The 15,759-nt window shown below is 33.6% G+C and overlaps 1 protein-coding gene across 1 annotated transcript; it reads left to right on the top strand.

Moving 5' to 3' along the window:
* The first annotated feature begins 6,640 nt into the window (after nucleotides 1–6,640).
* LOC113500618 (proline-rich protein 4-like) lies at nucleotides 6,641–12,876 on the top strand. The gene is made up of 2 exons (XM_026881471.1): nucleotides 6,641–7,178; nucleotides 11,548–12,876. Exons 1-2 carry the CDS (start codon nucleotides 7,167–7,169, stop codon nucleotides 12,634–12,636), a joined length of 1,101 nt encoding a protein of 366 aa, XP_026737272.1. The 5' UTR covers nucleotides 6,641–7,166; the 3' UTR covers nucleotides 12,637–12,876.
* Nucleotides 12,877–15,759: the final 2,883 nt, after the last annotated feature.

The following is a 15,759-nucleotide window of genomic DNA, read 5'->3' as shown; positions in this document are numbered from 1 at the left end:
CTACTTAACCCGACCTCAACGCAAAATAGGTGAATGTCACCAGTCTGTTAAATGCACCGAATATAATACTCTTGCCGTCATATCAAGTGTCTGACCGTGATATATGATAATTTGTAGACAAATTAGTAAATAAATCATACTTAGCTTATTTAGGAAACTGTTAATTTCGTGCAATTTTAATAAGGTCACTTGTTTAACATTTTATTACTCTAATGCCAAGATAATAAGGTAAATCGGTTTTTTAGTTGTTTACAGATTAACAGCTTTAAATAAACATTCTGTTTTGTCTGAATAAGGTGTTGATGCTTGCAAATTGAATTATTATTTTATTTTGATTTTGATATTATTCCTGTTCCTAAAAAAATGTAACAATCTCCCTAACTATTTATTTATTTTGGAGAATGTAAACTGGAGGTATTTATGACTTAAGATTGTGACGAATACAATTAATTCACAGTCATTTACAAGCCATTCTTTACTTACGTATTACTTAATTATTTAACGATTACATTTAAACAACTATTTGAAACACAAACTTCTTACTAAAAGTGTTAACAATGCTTTAGAAATAGAACAGCCGATCTCTCAACTTAGTTTATTTTTAGAGTAATGTCTCTTGCAATGGACTAATTTTAAGGTTAGGTATATTGTTCGAGTTCAAGGTTATCTCAGACCGGAACATGTAGACTCTTAGTCCAACAAGCTTTACGTCTTGTTATTTAGCCAATTGTAACAATTTAAATACACACACTTTATACTGAAGGGTTTTAACAGAGTTCTCTCGGCTCTAGGTGTATCTATGGAACATCTTTTGATGAAATGGGACATTCCCGTGTTTCGAAAACCACTTTGAGCCTTTCGTTCTGTTTCTCATACATCATAGTCGTATTTGACGAAGGTTGAGTCCTGATGAGCTTATAATGGATATAGAACCCGATATTTCATTTAGTTAATGGATTGTGGTGGCTAGATAGACAATCGGTCTGAGTAATTATCTCAGTCGTTCCATTCGGTAAGCTGTTAAAGCCCTTGCATGATAAAACTTGTTATTGGCCGGTAGTTAGAAGACTATCAAATCCAAATATTCTACATCAAATACTTATAACCGCATGCCGATAGCACATCGGTATAGCTGGAGAACATTCATACATATTCGACGACCTCCGTGGTCGAGTGGCGTACCCACCGGTTTCAAGGTGTCGCTAACTCTGAGGTCCTGGGTTCGATCCCCGGTCGGGTCAATGTAAAAATTCACATTTTGTCTCGGGTCCGGGTGTATGTGGTGCCTTCGTTGTATCTAAATTCCATAACACAAGTGGTTGTGTGATGTTGTCAGCATTTATTTATTTATAGTTTAGTTCGTGCTGTGACCGACTGCCATACCTTAAAATTCATACTACATGTTAACAGTTTATAAAGACCGATATATGCAGAGGCTCACATCTCAAATTGAATAATAATTATTACAGATTTATACAATTGACATTTCCTATTTAAAATAATGTAAAAAACAGAACATTTAAGAAAAAATAATGTCTAAAATTTTAATATTTATTTATTGAAAAATGTGTTATCGTGTCATAAATGTCATACAAACTAATTTTTATCATGTTTCTAAAATGATTTTTAGTTTAAACGCTTAATTCATTGAGCAAAACATCAATTTTTGTTCTGATTATTATTTAATTATGTAAATTAATAATACATTATTTTTTTATACTGATAGACTAATGGATGGACATTGGCATGCACATCCTAGTTGATAAAATAGAGCACATGCAACTCATATTTTTGTGTGCATATTATGTTAGTATTCAAGTTTTTCGATTTATTTTTGTCATCTTTCCCATCCCTTCAACTCCTTCACAGCTGTGTAAAAGTTTAGAGGAAAGAGCAGAGATTTTTGCTCGCATAATATTTAAATATTTCATTTATAGTGGACCTAATCTCCTAGCCTACAAAAGATTGTCCGCACGCTTGATCAACTCAAGCCTTTCCAATATTCTGTGTAATTATAGATACTTACGTACTTGAATGTGTTCTACGTTAGTAGTATGTAAATTAGTAGATTTTTATCCGTTTAACCAGAACTGCACTTACAGTTGAAATACTTGAAATCGTGTTAACTTGGCTTTACTAGTGTATTAGAATCGACTTACGCGTTTATTCGTGTTTTATTCCTAGCCGGTGTTTCATGATGATAAAATACGTAAAATATTTGGCAGTATTCAAAACAACAAACATTTAATTAGCTTAATTTCAAACGTGAATTTCACAGGTAGCCTCTACGTGTCAAGTCGCGGGTTTTAACCCCACGCAGGACAAATGTTCGTGTGACCGAATGCTTACCCTGAATTCAGGTATCTTTGTTCTCAACGTTTGTGAAAAACGCGGCAACAAAAGGATTTAATACCTTAGTGCGGGATTGGATTCCTTCTTGTGACATTTTTCCAAGCATTGGCACGCATTCAATAACTTTAATTGAGTGCTTAATTGAATTGCTTCTAACCAGAAACGTATTGGACTCCTTAGTCAAAGGCACGAATTTCTCAAAAAGGATGCCAATTCCATAAATTTAAAGTTATGTATTTCACTTACTCTTAAAAATTAAACATTGTCTTTCATTGACCTCCTGAGCGTAAAATGAGCTAAAGACAATAAACAGAATCAGCGCTAATATTTAACGTAAGTACTCTTGTTGTAATGAGGGCACGTACCTAATTTCGTAGCGATATGCTTTATGATTAAGGGCTATTTACCTTTAAATTTAGCCTTAATAATAATTCACTTTATACATTATTACGCGAAGGGAAGTGACTGCAAACAGAGGCAGTGTTTAAGGTCAAAAATTGTATCAATACGACCACGATTTCGATTGTGGGTCAAGATTTAAAGCTGATTATATTTAAATCGAATAAATCCTTCCTTAAAGTTACTTTTTGGTAGCTTATTAAAATAAATCACCTAATAATTTTTTAAAGGGCATATGTACGCGTTCGTTTAGTTATGACTTAACTTTAACTTAACTTCAAGAGATCCATGCGGGTTCTGTCGTCGTATCGTAATATCTTTCTATACATACACGCCTAACACTATTCATGTGTATGTCACTTAATTCGTCCAAAAATGATTGATCTATTTTAATGGTTATTTTTATGTATTTAGGTGGCAACCTAGGTGACTTAAATAACACAAAAAATGTCATTTCAAAATAAAAAGAATGAAATTATTTTATAACTTGTCTTTCATTTCATACTTGGTTTAAAATCTTATTTGCTTTAAACTTCATACAGGAACACGTCTAGCTAACTTAGTATGAATAAGTTCATTAAATTCATTGAAGATACTCATCATAATTACTTATGTCCTGAATAAGCATTTGCTAATTAACAAGTTAATGTGGCAACATGTTAAACTATTTATATAAGAACGTATGTGTACACATTGAACTTATGTCTAACTATGTCATACATTGCTTTAATTTCTCACGTTTCAATCGAAACGCAACAGTGTCAAACCGTATGACAAATGTAAAAGAAAATTCTTTGTTGGCGGTGTGTAGGAAAATTTATAAATAAACATAGCTATAATAGACCGATTTAAATACTTTACATGCTGTATGTATATGTGAAAGGTTTATATCACATTCTAATGTTGGTCAGTGCAAATAAATCAATAGTCGAAGTCAAGTTGTAATGGAATGGGTCATCGCCTAATCAGTTACGTATGATTACAAATAGTTAACATACATATATTTTAGAAACCGCTATATATCATGGCAACAGCCTTCCCAACGTGTTTCAAAGTTTTACGATGTAAATAATTAAGGTGTTAACCCAAATTAGTCATAGAAATAGGATACTAGTATTACCTATGATAGCATAATTTGATCAAATTGCAGACATCAGTTGTTTTGATTTATTGTGATTTAGCGTCCTGTCCTTAATTTTTGATTTACTAATATCCTTAAACAAAATAACATTTGTATTCCGGTATGAGTCAACATTGGGGCATCCTGTTTAGTATTTTGCGAATCGAATATAGAAATCAGGCATAAGATTGATAGGCTATAGGCTCTACAGAAATGATTCACTAACTGAATTCGTTCACAACAAAGTAGGTTCAATAAAATTTAATTGTTTATTTAACCAATGGGAATAATGATATCAATTTTACGTGCTAAATGAGGGCTAGTTTGTGCATCTTTCGAAATTACGATAATATTATTCCTAGCGGAATAAACGCTGACAATTGCCGGGAAAAGGAAGAAAGTATCGTGAACAAACCTAAATACAGAAAATTGGAATACTTCAAGTACTAGATAATCCGGTAGTAAGTATGGATGATGTTAAAATGTTTCTTCCGTCTCCGTTTGTGAAAAGGCCTTTGCCCGTTATTGGAACGATAACTTAAGTTTTAAGTTATTAAGAGAATTGTTTTGGTTTCCGCGTGGGCAACATTTATCACTTTTTAACGTAAAAGCAAGGACTTAAAACCCTTTCAACGCTCCATTTTCAATAAGAATGTTTCCTGTATAATTATCGCGTTTTATAAGTTATTTAGTTCAATTGATTTAATGTTTGTAGTACGTCAGAGTTTATGATTGCGTCTTAAGTACCGTTCGTGCATGCTTTGTTTTACTATAATTATGTTTATGAATGACGTATATTGAGGTACATTCAAGGATTGTACGATTCTAATTGTAGATTATGTAATTTAACGTAAAGTTAATTGAACTAATTGTAATATCTTTTAGGCATGCTAAAAGAAGTTTTTGCTATATATTTAAATGTTGAATTAACAAATTAACGCGAAGCTTTTAAATGTAAGTTCGGATTCCCAGCCGTCTTCTCGAAAAGAGAGCTATCTAGGCAGTGTATACTTACGTTATATACTCATGGGCTAGGTTTGCATTAAAGACTTATTAAAATAAATGTACCGAATAGTATCGTTTGTTATGATGGCAACAAGTCCTATAGACTTTACCCAATAAGTACCTTGTTTTTGTATTCGTAGAAGTATGTTTTCTTACAAAATGCACGTTCTCGCATCTTTCTTTGACCGGTTCCTAACCCATAACTTTAACTTAGGCACGACAGGGCATAGTGTTTTCCCACTTTCTTGCTTCATGTTTATAGTAAAACATTAATATCAATATTATGTTAGCTGTCTATTAGTCATATAATTAGACAAAATATTACATAGTTGTCAATCAGAAAAATAAATGACTATTTATCCCTTTACTTTTCTGATGAGATTTTAAAACTTCGCTAAGTAATATCAATAATGCAAATAATATAAAAAAAAAATACAAATAGTCGGAATACGTTTCAAAATTTTGTGCATAAATTAAAGAAACAGAGATCTATTGATTAATATCTAATTAAGATATAAAGTGACACTGCTAGATTACAATATTATTACTTATTAATATGTATGTTTTGGTCTAACCCCGTTTCGATTACATTAATAGAAGTCGCTAGTATTGTTTAATAATATTCAAAATTTTCGAAAGTTTTTCATTAGTATCGATAACACGCAATAAAAAATTTAACGTGTTATCTTTTTGGAAATTATCTGTGACATCTAAATATCGTTGAATGGATAATAGACGATTCATGTTCATTCTTCATAAGAAAATGGCTTTTCTCGTAATTAAGACTGTAACTGGTACCTAAGTATCATAAAATGCCAAGATGACTCTACAAAAAAATTATTCCGCGGTAGAAAACCAACGCATATTTACTTCAGCCGTCAAATCTAACAGGGCTTAAAATGGGTTTAAGTTGTCCTAGTCTGACTCTTAGTTAGGTACTTGTTTCATAGGCACACGACCCTAGGTTACCCATGCTAATATATGCGTCTTTACCAGGGAACAAATGACCGTGACTCATGTAGGTCATGGGTAAACAGTTGCGAGTGTTACGACAAATAATATAGTCCTTTAATTGATTTCACATTGACTGTTTTACGCGTAATTCGCTATTTTGCATTAACTTGATCGACTGTGTCTCAACACCCGTCTGTTTAGATTAACATATTTATTGAGATTAGGCAAGATTTATTGATTTAAACTTCCTTGATTGCCTAATTGTTAAACTTATTGACAGCAAAAGTAGGAAGTGATCTGAATAGATGTCTGGAATTTTGGTTAACCCATTTTCTGTAACCAAAGCCATAGTTTAATCATAAGTAATTAAGTAAACATAGTTGGTTTTGTATTTATTTACCTATCAATCAATGAGTAAAAGAGCCTTAATTTCTATTGTTATATTGAATTTTTTTGAATAACTTTGAGATGTCGGTCGTTGATAAGTCAAATTGTTAAGTTTTAGTTACAAAATTTATAAAGCTAACTTACCGAGTATTTAAACTAATTATGGCATTAAATATAGACTTATTTTGAATACCCAATTTCATAGTTTATCAGTTTTAAGTTTTTAAATAATAAAAAATAGGTTATATACAATACTTAATTTTTGAGCTGACGTTTAACATTGTGTCATTGTCCAACGATACATAAAACTGTATCTGACAGCTTAAATTTGAGTTAATTCAAAACGCATATAATTTTACAAATAAACAAACAAGTACATAAAATTCCATCACTGGCTTTTGTTACGAATCTACCAAAACTTATCATAACATACGCTTAAGTAGGTAAATGCGCATAAACCAACATCCTTAAATGTTAAGCACCGATATAAATTACGAACTAAACCATTATAAACATATCGCAAACTACAATTACGATTGAAGTTGTAATATTTGGACAGGATGGCGAACCGCATTAAATGCCAAGCGGAAACACTAAGTTATATTTACTTAAACATACGCAATTGCAAAATATGAAAATACACATAACAAACGCAATTAACACGTACACGATTAAATAAGAAAAATATTAACGTCTATCTATCAAAGATCGTGATAATTAGTGCAAAGATTAATTAAAGTTTTTTTTTTATCAGAACGCGCGGCGCGTCTGTGTTGTGTTCGTCGCGACGGCCAGCCGAATACGAAGGACTCGCGTATACAAAACAACCTATTCCCGCAAGGGGGGCGATGGCGAAAGTATCGCCAAATAACCACCTATAAAAACACACGGCACAGTCCAAACAGTATCCAGTTCGATTCCCGACACCAACCACCATTGAAGAGGCATAATGAAAACAACGGTGAGTGTGTGTTGTGCAGTGCAGTGCAAGTGATGACTTCAAAAAAGTGAATTAAGTGCGTCCCGTGTTTCAGTGGATAAAGTGATTTATAGGATCTGTTAAACCATTGTTTTATTAAACATTAATTAACGTACGAGGATTTTTAAATAGTTTTTATAAACGAACAAATATATTTTTGTTTGGACAATGGTGCAACAGGTTCTATGTCATAAGGTCACATATATATTTAAAGTATTATGTGAGAAACGGGATGAGACACACTTTTTTGAAGTCAGCATTTTGCTACAATTTAATTATACAAAATAAATTCTTTGTTTCAATCCGTCTGCAGTAATTTAGGAGAAAACTTAGTAGTAGTCATCGAAACACGTTTTAAATCATCTAAAATTAAATTCAGTTCCAACATATAAATGCCTAAGTCAATCGGTCAAAGTAATAACATGACTTAAGCTGTGCTTAAATAGCTATAAATTATTCCCGGTATATCCCTTGGCCTATTACGTCACAATAGTGAATTCTCGTTCAAGACTAACAGGTTCCATTCCAGTTTGACTAGGAAGAGAGTCCAGGAAGGCACGAGTCATTGCAACGCCCAGTTAACGCGAGAATTATATAAATACCCAAGAAACTAAGACGGTAAAAACGCATAGAACATAGAAATATGTATGTCCAATACACGTCATTTTCATTTCATTTTTCATTTTCGTCATTCAAACGTTCTTACAAACAAGCGAAGATTGGGAACAAAATAATACTTATTATCGCTTGTTTTAAATAGTGAGAACTGTAAATCTAGTACCTCGTTAAGAAAACAATTGAATCATCAAAGTTATTAACACTTAACTGTCGGCTCCAATGTTAATCGTAACGAAGATAAAATCACTAAAGCGATTTATTGCTAAACTACTGTATTTATCGCTAATGAGATATTAACGTAATGTTTGATCATAAAAGACGGTAATTCTTATTGCTGTCTTGATAATTATGTCGCAATACGTCTATGTCTATAAGATTATTCAATTTGCACCTATTTTGTCATAGATTAAGCAAATATTTTACATAAAAATTATAAATCTAAACAGAAATAAAATATTGTAAAATTTATAAAAATTATACCTCTTAAATCATCAAATTCCAACATATTTTACGAGTACGAATTAGAGAATAATTAAATAATCTTTAATTTACGTAAACATAATTAATACAATTTAGATAAACGCCATGAGAATTACAAAGCCGCAAAATTTATAGATTTGCTGTATAGCACGGTTTGCCTTTTAAGGTACTACGTTATTAGTCCCAAACTGGTATATTAAATCTAGATATTGTAAACACACGGATTCAGAGACTTATAAAAAACGATCGTTTAAAACGCTAACCTATCAAAGCAAACGAACGCAGAATACTTAATTTATCGATACTAAAAGTAACATTCTTGCCATAGAATTCGCGATCTTCAATTATTAATTTTGCATTACCGTAAAACACGTAATGTTTTCGTCACAAGTAACAAGTGATTAAAGTAACAGATGGGTTTGTTCAAACCATCTCGTCATAATTCTCAGGTCAATGTTTACAGCTCTTGTGTTACACCGTATTACAAAACCAGAAGAATAACTAGCACATTTCTGACCTGAGTAGCTTGCGATCGTTGACCATGTTTAGTTGGAATTCTCGGTACTGCGTTATGTATTATGGAATCCATTTTAAAGGCATTTAAACGACCAGTGTGAAATTCATCGACATGTTAGCTGTAGTTGCTAAGAAATCAATGAAATAAGCACTTAAAGACAAAATAGAATACATCTCTATCGCAACTATTAATATAAAACATAAACTTGAACTGCGTCGCGACCCATTTCCTTAGTTGTGAAAGCACCATAAGAAGCAATATAATCCCACGGCGCATGAGTCGCATAGCAATTCGATCTCCACACGACCTCGGACTCCTAACTTACTTATCCGTATCCCCTTTTTACGACATTCATGCCTATGTAGTGCAATAATGATGTCAACATTAAACAAATCATTTTCGCTTATCGATAATCTGTTTCTTTAAAGTCGCAACGGAAATCTGCCTATAAGAGACGTGCGATTTACATACAAATAATGTAAGTTTTCAACACGTGTGCCAAAGAGGTCAGTTTTACGACGTGGAAAGCGCATTATGATGTCACGTGACATCAGATCATGCTACATGACATCATAAAGATAGGCTTCAAAATGTGAGAACTCGGTAAGAAGCTATTGCCGTTGTTGGAGGCAGATTTGATCGCCCTATTACGTAGGTTTACGCTGTCGTGAGAGGTATGTTTAAATCGGTTTATGTCATTGTAACGATATGCTCTCGCAAACTCTACTCCGGTTTTGTAACTTCAGATGTGTCAGTAAATAGATCGCGCAATGAAGGTATTAGTTTACATTCTATACAAAACAAATAAGATAGAATGAAGAATAATGGCTACGTATTCGCATTTAACATGTTGTTGCAAATGTTCAACGGTAACAATTTTCTTTTCCGAATATGTAAATATAGAAAAATGCCCTTGTAATCTTTAAAAAGATGCACAGATTACGCCGAAATTCTAAACAAGATTAAGAACAATGCAAGGCCAGAAGAAGCCCTTAAAACAATTGTCGTTCCATTGCAAAAGAAAAACAAAAATGCTGGGAAACTTGCGAACAAAGAATTCTCGATTGAGGCAATGTTGCGACAGAGTAACTTGACTTGGCTATTTGTGACCGACGATTATAGGGCAGTTATAGAGCACTTTGTATATAGCGTGATATTATTTAAATGAGTATTGCAATACCAAGTAGATGTACAGGTTTAGAAGGATACCGATTTGCTTAGTAAATTGCTATATTTTTTATACAACAAAGTTGAAATTAGAAAGGGAACGCGTAGGTGATATAGTTAGCGATTAAAGTTGTTTGACGGATATCATTCTAAATTTACAAACACGTTTCTTACAGTTTACGTAAAACTGATATTTCTTGTATCTAAACTTAAGTTAGTCGAAGTTAAATTTATCTTTCTGTGAGTCTATAACAATGGTCGGTGACTAGCTGATATTTTTTGCTATCGATCACGGTCACGGATTCCTTCAGCTAAACATACATCGATTAGATTTCTTTATCAGGAAATAGACGGCTCCTCTTAAATTCAATGCTATAAACGAAATGTATTTAAATATGTATGGTGTCATTCAGTAATTTAATATTAGAAAGCAAGCTTGTGCCTTGCTTTATGATTTAATAAATTATGACATCTTGACTCGACAAGAATGAATAGGATTACATTTTGAATTAACATGTATAGCATAATAGCAGGTAGGTAATGGTCTAGTAGTTTACGAACGATACTTGTAACTGTACTTCTTTAATTCAACAGACGGCTGGTATAACAAGCCGGTGGCTAGCGAGTCAAGTGATGCAAACACTCATTTAGCTCTCTAATTATCATTTTGCTTGAATGGATAGTGAAATTTAGGATTCTGTCAACTACAGCGATTTGTTACTCGCTGATGATAGTTATTGATGTCACTTCGGAAGGATAGTTGCACAACCTTGATATACGAACTATTTGTAATATTGTAGTGAATATTTAACGATCGAAAACGATACATGCGTTAACGAACGTTATATCATCATCTATTGACACGATTCGCCTCGTTGCTTCTAGAACTATTACAACTTGAATTAACACTTAATTGGGTGTTGTTTTTTGGGTGAATCCCAGCAAAAAATCAATGAGTTATGCAACGTCGTTATCGGTCTCAGATCCTTAACCATTAATTAAATGATAATAGAGAAATGTCATCAGATATTTAAATTATTTTTAAGTAGTTATTTTTGCATTAATTCTTATGATAAAGACTCAAATTACTTAAACAACATTGATAGCCAAATATTGAAATGTCAATAAAACTAGATTTTTTTCCGGATCCTAGGTGATGTGGAATCAATATTTTTGTAGCAAGTGTTCTTCACTTTAAAAAAATATATATATTGTTCATAAACGCGTTCCTGCGCTAGTACTGAATCCGTACGTTTTCACAGTAGCTCTTGAGGTGACAAGTTTTGTCGTTATTGATATTTTTAACTCTCTAGGAAATCGCGTTCAGTTCCTGAGTTTTTCATCAAATTCTTTCCACGGTTGAGTTATTCGGCTATTTTATTGTTAATTAACCGCAATAAATGAAAATATATTGACATAATAATTTGACATAACATATTACTTAATTAACTTCTATTGTCCATGTCCTTAATAAGGGTAACACGATCAGTTAGATTCAGTGAATTTAGACATTTTAGTACTCTACATGGTATCTTACTGAATTCTTACAATTTTCTTTCATTGTTACAGTTCTGCTTAGTTTTCCTACTGGTAGCCGCCGCGGCTGCCAGTGAGAAGAAGACGACAGAAAAGAAAGCGGAGCCATTGGACAAGAAGTTGGACAAACGTGGCCTCTTGAACCTCGGCTACGGATACGGCATTCACGGACTGGACGTCGGTTACATCGGCAGCGGACACGGATTCGGTGGAGCTTACAACCTTGTTGACGACCACGCCTACAGCGGCTACAGCGGCTATGGCATCAACCTTGGTCAACACTCTGACACCACGAAAACGATCACCATCGTGAAAGGTGTCCCCTACCCCGTGTCCGTCGAGAAGCACATCCCCTACCCCGTCGAGAAGCCCGTGCCTTACCCAGTCAAGGTGCCCGTACCCCAGCCCTACGAGGTCATCAAACACGTGCCTGTTCACGTGAAAGAGTACGTTAAAGTCCCAGTCCACGTTCCTGCTCCCTACCCGGTTGAGAAAAAGGTACCTTACCCCGTCCACGTTCCAGTCGACAGGCCCTACCCCGTGAAGGTTCTTGTCCCTCAGCCCTACCCTGTTGAGAAGCACATTCCTTACCCCGTCAAGGTGCCAGTGCCCCAGCCCTACCCCGTGGAGAAACACGTGCCATACCCTGTCGAAGTTAAGGTTCCTGTCCCTCAGCCCTACCCCGTTGTGAAACACGTTGGTGTCCCCGTTAAGGTGCCCGTTGACAGGCCCTACCCCGTGCACGTACCTGCTCCATACCCCGTCGAGAAGCCCGTCCCAGTCGCCGTGCCCGTTGAGAAGCCCGTGCCTTACCCAGTGAAGGTGCCCGTCGACAGGCCTTACCCCGTCCACGTAGAGAAGCCTTACCCAGTCCCAGTTAAGGTGCCCGTCCCAGAGCCCTACCCAGTCTACAAGCACGTGCCCTACCCAGTAGAGAAACCCGTGCCCTACCCCGTCAAGGTGCCCGTCGACAGGCCCTACCCCGTCCATGTAGAGACCCCAGTCCCCGTGGCTGTTGAGAAGCCTTACCCAGTACCTGTCAAGGTCCCAGTCCTCTACAACGAGCACGACTTCCAACACTCCAGCCACTCAAGCTTTGGTGGCTCCTACTACAGCCATTAGAATAATTCTAGCTTTAATATAAAAGTTCACAATTATCAAGATATCATTGAAGAGTTTATTTATAATCTCGACTTGTTATGGCCGGGACACCAGCAAAAAAAGAACACAATCATCATTTTTTTTATATTTATATGTAACACCATGTATGTATGAGCGTACGTGTACGTAGTGATATAAAGGTTACCATTTTAGGTTAAGATGAATGTAAAAAAGTATGAAAAAATAAACGATAAAATATTATTTTCTTGGTTTTATTAAAGTGACTTTTTGACATTACGTAAATAACCTCTACAACAAAAGGGAACCAGCATGCCCTAGTAATATTTAAATTCACATTTCAGAGAGACATGGCATTTTTTTAAAGTAACGCAAAGGACTGAACAATTTTTAGTATCACATAAAACTGCATTATTATTAATTCACTCTTTGTTCTTTATAAGCCACAATACATTCGAATTAATTACTTTTTAAAATGGCCTCCAAATAGGCCTTCATTTTGTGTAGGAAATAATCGATCTGTTGAGGAAATGAGCAAATACAGTGTGAGGTGTAGCTAAACAATTATAAACGTTGACCTTCATATTTACCTGATATGCGATTGTACGGCGATTTTTTTTAATTCCATTAGGCAGGAACTTTAAGCATTTATAATAAGAATGACTACAATAGCTAGGAACCTAGGGCAATATTAGTCAAATATTTTTTGTTGAATTTATGTTTTGATACTATTAGTAGCGTAAGATTTGCAGATGCGTATAACTTAAATTATTACTATTGCTTGTTGCAGAATACGTAGTCAGATAGAATATTGTTAACGTAACAAAAATAAATCTAAACCAAATTAGCATTACGATTTATTTTTATCCATTCAAAAGAACTAAATGTGGGAAATAGAATCTGTATAAGAAATCTTTTTTTTCCTACGTATATTAGATTATTTGTAAATAAGAAATATAAGGCAAGTCAATTAAAAAAAAATCTTCAAAATATTTATCGTTAAAAACGTCTGAATCTTGAGGCCCGTGACGAAGTTTATGTTACTAAGTTAGTTAGTATAACAATATGTTATTTCGAAATCACATTAAAGCAACTCATCTCATTAATGAGATTTCGAAACGAATAAAAATTACACCAGCATATAAAATATACGTATAAATGTGAATAACATAAACAATCTATAGAATAAAATTATTTAGCTTGGTAATATAAAGATATTGATTTTCTGATTAATTAAATTTTAAAAGGTATCGAAAAACAATTATTAATGCTTTAGTGAATACTTTTTAATTACCACCATACTCTGACGAATTACTAGGACCATGTAGTTCCTTCTGTGTTGAAATATACGAGCGTAGAAAAAATATATTTTACTGTTTCTTTATTTTTTGTGCCAAGTCGCAACATATCGTGGTCGCACATTACGTGAGTTTCGCTTTACGTAAGATGGCTAAGGTTAACAAAAGTGGAGTATGTTTATTTACTGACCTTGTTATGATAGTTCTTAATTTTGACACACTTATTTATACCGTAGAATTTAAGTCGGTCAAGTGCATGTTTTAAGTAAACATCGGAACTTTTCGTTCTCTTGTTTTTGGATTTTAATACACATTTTACGAAATTCAAAAGTAAAGATATTTTAGTTGAAGCATTACACTTTGTATTGTTGCAAAGAATTGCTAATGTTGGATTTCTGTTTATATATCATAAAATCCACTTTATTTTTTTTTAATCTTAATGTAGGTACAATGTTAATGCATTTTGTAATAGATTCTTTTTTAGACTCAACAGCCTATGGCTCAGGCGTTACTCTTCACACAACCTATCACACCCAGATCAACAGACAACAATATAAGAACTGTTTAGTCACACAAAATACACAGTTTCTCATACATTGCACATCAAACAACGTGATTGTACGCTCGTATGTCTGTACATATGTATTAAACGTGTTACACGGTACAAAGCATTCTTTGTACCATTGTTGCTAACATGCTCACACGCATTCGTGTAGGTACACATGAGACCAAAAAAAACTGCACACAATAGAATAAAAAGGATTTGATAATTAAATAATTAGTAATTACATTTGAATAATAAGTGGATTTTAATTACATATTTGGAAAGATGTGTGTAGAGTTATTATGATTTAATTTGGTGACAAATATTTTAAATTTTAGTTTCGTAATAATATTTCCATTATTTCCATTATAAGTTCGCAAAGAATTTGTAATTAAAAATCGTAAAATCGTACGTGGTGAAAAAATAAATCGATTTTTGTTATTTATTTAAACATAATCCGCATAGCTTTAATTGTATTCCATAAATAATATGTACTTACTACTCAATCATAAATATTACAAACGCAACTGTTGTAATCTTGTAATGTAACCACAAAAATTACTCCAATTTATTTGAAAGAAATTGTCATATTTGCTAACAAGGAAATACAATACATGTATAATTAATATAATTATACATATCAAGCGGGAATCAGCCGCAAACCATATTGCCAAATGAGTTTCAATGTAACCATAATTACTGGTGTGCAAAAATTATACTGAGCACTTTGTATTGTCCGCCAGTGTACCAAAGAGTTCGCAAGTTTCTTGGGAAAAGCTTTTAATTTGCTGTTTTCATTGCGAAAGAGGGCAACAGTGCATTATGCAAATAATATCACGAAATGTTTTGACAGACGTAAGACCGAAATTTATTTTGGAAATCTCCATAATAATGTTTTATTAAAGTTGGTTTTACTGGCTTTATGCCAGTAAAACCAACTTTGATCTGTTAATTTCGAGTCTTCACTAGCATCGTTTATTTAACTCTTTACATATACCCATCATAATGGATCATCTAATTTTTTGCTGAATAGGATCTTACAATTTTTCGAGTGGCAATGTGCAGGTACTGTATTAACCGTAATACGAATAAGATAGGAAATCACCAAATTCATCAAATGTGGTGATTTTCCATCGACCTATTCTCATATCATAATTCTATTTTTATGAATTTACAGTTTGAAATTATTTTTCTATGACACTAAAATTATTACTTTTTGGAATCTACTATTATGCTTGTCTACCCCTCCAAGAACAGCGCCATCTACAGTTGAGCAAATATAAA

The sequence above is a fragment of the Trichoplusia ni genome, chromosome 14 (genome assembly GCF_003590095.1).
Source record: "Trichoplusia ni isolate ovarian cell line Hi5 chromosome 14, tn1, whole genome shotgun sequence".
Classification (NCBI taxonomy): domain Eukaryota; kingdom Metazoa; phylum Arthropoda; class Insecta; order Lepidoptera; family Noctuidae; genus Trichoplusia; species Trichoplusia ni.
This window is presented reverse-complemented; position numbering and strand designations above follow the sequence as displayed.